General features: G+C 49.2%; 1 protein-coding gene across 1 annotated transcript; it reads right to left on the bottom strand.

Moving 5' to 3' along the window:
- Window positions 1–318: 318 nt before the first annotated feature.
- LOC131839880 (large ribosomal subunit protein eL39-like) lies at window positions 319–725 on the bottom strand. Its single transcript, XM_059187611.1, has one exon. It carries the CDS (start codon window positions 671–673, stop codon window positions 518–520), a length of 156 nt encoding a protein of 51 aa, XP_059043594.1. The 5' UTR covers window positions 674–725; the 3' UTR covers window positions 319–517.
- Between the last annotated feature and the right edge of the window lie 3,353 nt (window positions 726–4,078).

Raw genomic sequence — 4,078 nt, 5'->3', positions numbered from 1 at the left:
CGCTGCCTATCATAATCTGTATTTCCATGAGAACTGGTGGGGGTTGAGCAAACTTATTGCCCACATCCCCAATCTTTTATTTTTTTCCTCATTTAAGATGCCTTAGATGTTTCTTTCCACAAATGTGTGCGTGCATAATTACAGAAAGATGTGCATGATCTGAAGGGGTTGAAATGGAGATTCAGTCATCTTGGACCTGGCCACCAGCTACAGTACTTATGTTTGGGGTCTGGACTGTGGTGGGACCAGGGGTCTTGCTGTTGACCTAGAATAGATTTTTGTTTGTTTTTTTTTTTTTTGTTTTTTTTTTTTAACAGCTCAAAGGCCTCACGTTTATTACCAAACCAACCCACTAGTGCAGAGCTATAGTAACAGAAAAATTTTTCGCTGATAAATGGTATCTATTGGCCAGGCAGAAAGGTGTTTACAGGGTGATGGAATAGAACACATGATCCTCAAGTAGCTTAATTAAATACGTGGTGCCAATTAGGTATGTCATCGCGTGATGTGGGACGCCTTAGAGACCCAGCTTGGTTTCCCTCCAGTGCCTCCTCTTGGAGTTGTACCTGATTTTATTACTAGTTTTCATCCGAATCCACTGGGGAATGGGACGATTCTGCTTTTGTTTCTTGGCCAGGAATCGCTTGATCCTGAAAGTCTTGTGAGAAGACATGGTCAATTAACAGCGCGCAGCACACAGCAGGATGGCGGCCCGTTTTTTTTTTTTTTTTTTTTTTTAATTTGACAGACGGAAATCACAAGTAGGCAGAGAGACAGGCATGGGGGGTGGGAAGCAGGCTTCCCGCTGCACAGAGAGCCCAATGCGGGGCTTGATCCCAGGATCCTGGGACATGACCCAAGCCAAAGGCAGAGGCCTTAACCCACTGAGCCACCCAGGCGCCCAACCTAGAATAGTTTTGAAGGCTTATAGTTACTAATTAATAAACATGATGGCTTTTATTAATTTTATTTATTTATTTATTTATTTATTTATTTGATAAGGGGAGAGAGAGAGAGCAGTGCGAGCACAAGCAGGAGGAGCCACAGAGGGAGAAGGAGAAGCAGGCTTCCTGCTGAGCAAGGAGCCTGAGGCGGGGCTCAAACCCAGGACTCTTGGGATTATGCCCTGAGCCAAACGCATATGCTTAAAGGACTGAGCCACCCAGGTGATCCAGCATGATGGCTTTTAATGACAAAATCCTTGGGGTACCTGGGTGGCTCAGTGGGTTAAGCCCCGGCCTCCGGCTCGGGTCATGGTCTTGGGGTCCTGGGATCGAGCCCCACATTGGGCTCTCTGCACAACAGGGAGCCTGCTTCCTCCTCTCTCTCTGCCTGCCTCTCTGCCTACTTGTGATCTCTGTCAGTCAAATAAATAAATAAAATTAAAAAAAAATTTTTAAAAAGTGGCAGAATACTCTCCTACTTTTGAGACTGTTGATGCCGAGTCAGCTTTTGCTAATTCTTCATATTGCTTTCACAGGGTCTGATGCTCACTCCGGTCAGCTGGTCAACGGAAACCTTACATCTCCTGTTCATCCTCTGCTCTGTGTTTTTCACTCACCTGCAGAAATACCTGGGCCTTTGCTGGGAGCTTCTCGTCATCAACAGCTGATCCAAGGATGTTGTCCTCCTGGCTAACCAGGCTGCGGTTGATCCTGTCACTGACCAGCATTTCCTCTGGGCAGGACATGTTTTCATCCTGTTCCCTCTTTGATGTCCAATCACACGTTTTAGGCTTGACGTATGCGCTCTTCTCCATTTCCGCCAACGAGCGTTCTAGAAATCACCTTGGGTCTGGAGCACAGCTGAAGGCTGGAGAACTCCCCGGGCTGGAGGCGTGGGTGGGGCTGCCAGCAACAGCCGCTGTTTTGTTTCCCTCCCACCTCACCCCCCAGCAGCCCTCTCTGCTCCTCTGCTAGCCACACCCTTGCTGCGCGCCCTCTGCGCCTCCTCGTCCAGCCCAGCCGCGTACCCCAACTGCGTCCTGCCTGCCTTCAACGCCATCCTGCAGCCCCCCTGCCCACCAGGAGACTGACCTGGCATCTTCTGAGAGGTGTGGGCAGTGTCTACCACTGGATATAGGCATCCCTAGAAACCCAACAGCGACTCGACTCGCCCCTGGACGCTCTCTTTCCTGGCTCCCTGCCCTGAAAATGCGCTGAGACTGACCCTGTGGATGGACTCACCGGTGTCCGGGCCCTGGCGTGCTCTCAGTTCCCCAGCTGCTCTCCTTGTGTCCTGAACCTGTTGGCCCAGGTGAGTGCAAACTACCTGTCCCTGATAAAGTCTTTGAAAAGGGGATGGTCAGACTGACTGGTTCAACACAGTTCTCTTTAAACAGGGCTTAGCCTCAGGCTATAAGCCATTAGGCACTGGGAGAAATGCTTCCTGGTGGTAGAATACGAAATCTACAAAAAATTATTTCTTTAATTATGTCGTTCTTGGACTTTCTTGGACTCACCTCTTGGCTGGTTGGAAGGTGGGTGGAAGAGGAGTGCAATGCTGGTGGTTATTTTTGAAGACTTTTCCCAGGGGTCGAATGTCTACTTTTCATCTATTCCTTGGAGGGTCTGATCTCGTGCATATCTGGAGATGTAAATTGTCTTTCCAAGGTCAGGGTCACATTTAGTCCCCGAAGGAGCTGCCATGCCCAGATCTGAACACACATGAACGAGGCTCTCCCCATCCTTGGCATGAAGTCACTCCAGTTCTGCTTTGGAGACTGAACCAAATCGCAGGGGAAGGCATCTTTCTCCATCCCTGTGCTTCCCAGACTCTCTCTCGAGAAAGTCTTCCATGGCCAGGGGATTCTGCTTTCTGTCAGATTCTTCTTTTTTAACAGTAAATGTCTACAACTGAAGGACTTGTTTAAATTTACACAACTTAAAGAATTTTTTGAAAAGTATGACATTTTTTTGGAGAGGGCTGTGGGCGTATGTGTTTTATTTGAAGACGGAATGTTTTAGAGGAGGTATATAGTATTTGGAATCAGAAAAAGCTGTGGGCTTTTGTTTTGGGTTGTTTGTTTTCGTTTATGAAACTTAACCCGTCTTATGGTGCCTGGGTGGCTCAGTTGTTTAAGTATCTGCTTTTGGCTCAGGTCATGATCCCAGCGTCGTGGGATCGAGTCCCGCATCCGGCTCCCTGCTCAGTAGGGAGTTTGCTGTCTGTCCCTCTGGCCAGGCAGCCCCTCCCCTGCTCATGCTTGCTCATGCACAAAGAAATAAATTAAATCTATAAAATTTTAAAAAAGGAACTTAACTCTTCCCAGCTTCTCCTGTGTCACAACAGAACATGTGTAGTAACATTTGAAAAGGTGTGAGTAGACTCATCTATGACCTCTTACAGCTTTATGTCCTTCCTCATGAGGCACTCGCAGCGTGCCAGGCCAACAAGGGTAAGACTTGGGGCTGGTGACTGGGGTGTTCTCATCTTGATCCAACCCAGTGCCCCACCTTGGGATGTGAGACTGTTGATTTCGGCGTGTGAGTTGGAGTTGTAAGATGGGAATCGTAACAGCAGGTGGATGTGGTAGATGTCTGTCACCCTGGGCAACCCAGGAAAAAAATTGCTGAGTGAATGCAGAATAGAAAGGGAGCCCGTGTTTAAAGAGTTTGTCCCCGGCCGGTGTGGCATAGCTTTAAACAAACAAAAAAGAGCCCACGATTTCCTGGCGGGTGGTCTAGTGCCCGGGGCCAGATGTTTGATGGGACGGAAGTGGAGGGAAAAGCTCTAAGAACGTGCACTCTCGCAAGCGGCCGACTAGCCTGGCATCAAGGGACCGTCCTTGGCCACTTTGTGAACATGGTTCCTCCTGGATCCGTGAATGACCCTGGGGTGAGGACTGGGGACGCCGTTGCTCGAGAGCCAGGTGTTAGGGAAAGATCACGCAGGCCTTCGCCACTGCCGACCCACAGGGTGGTCCCAAGGCCTTTGCTCCCTGGGCTGGTCCATTGGCATGTCCATAGGCTCCCTGGAGGACAGGGTGGTCAGATTCTGAATGGGAGAGGTGTGTGCGTGTTAGTGGGTTGGTGGGCGGGAGTGGGAGAGTGGTATTAAAACAAACAAACAAACAAAC

Source organism: Mustela lutreola, chromosome 8 (genome assembly GCF_030435805.1).
Source record: "Mustela lutreola isolate mMusLut2 chromosome 8, mMusLut2.pri, whole genome shotgun sequence".
NCBI classification, from domain to species: Eukaryota; Metazoa; Chordata; class Mammalia; order Carnivora; family Mustelidae; genus Mustela; species Mustela lutreola.
This window is presented reverse-complemented; position numbering and strand designations above follow the sequence as displayed.

Coding starts and splice junctions, on each gene's coding strand:
- LOC131839880 (XM_059187611.1), bottom strand. CDS start 673: ATGTCTTCTCACAAGACTTTCAGGATCAAGCGATTCCTGGCCAAGAAA.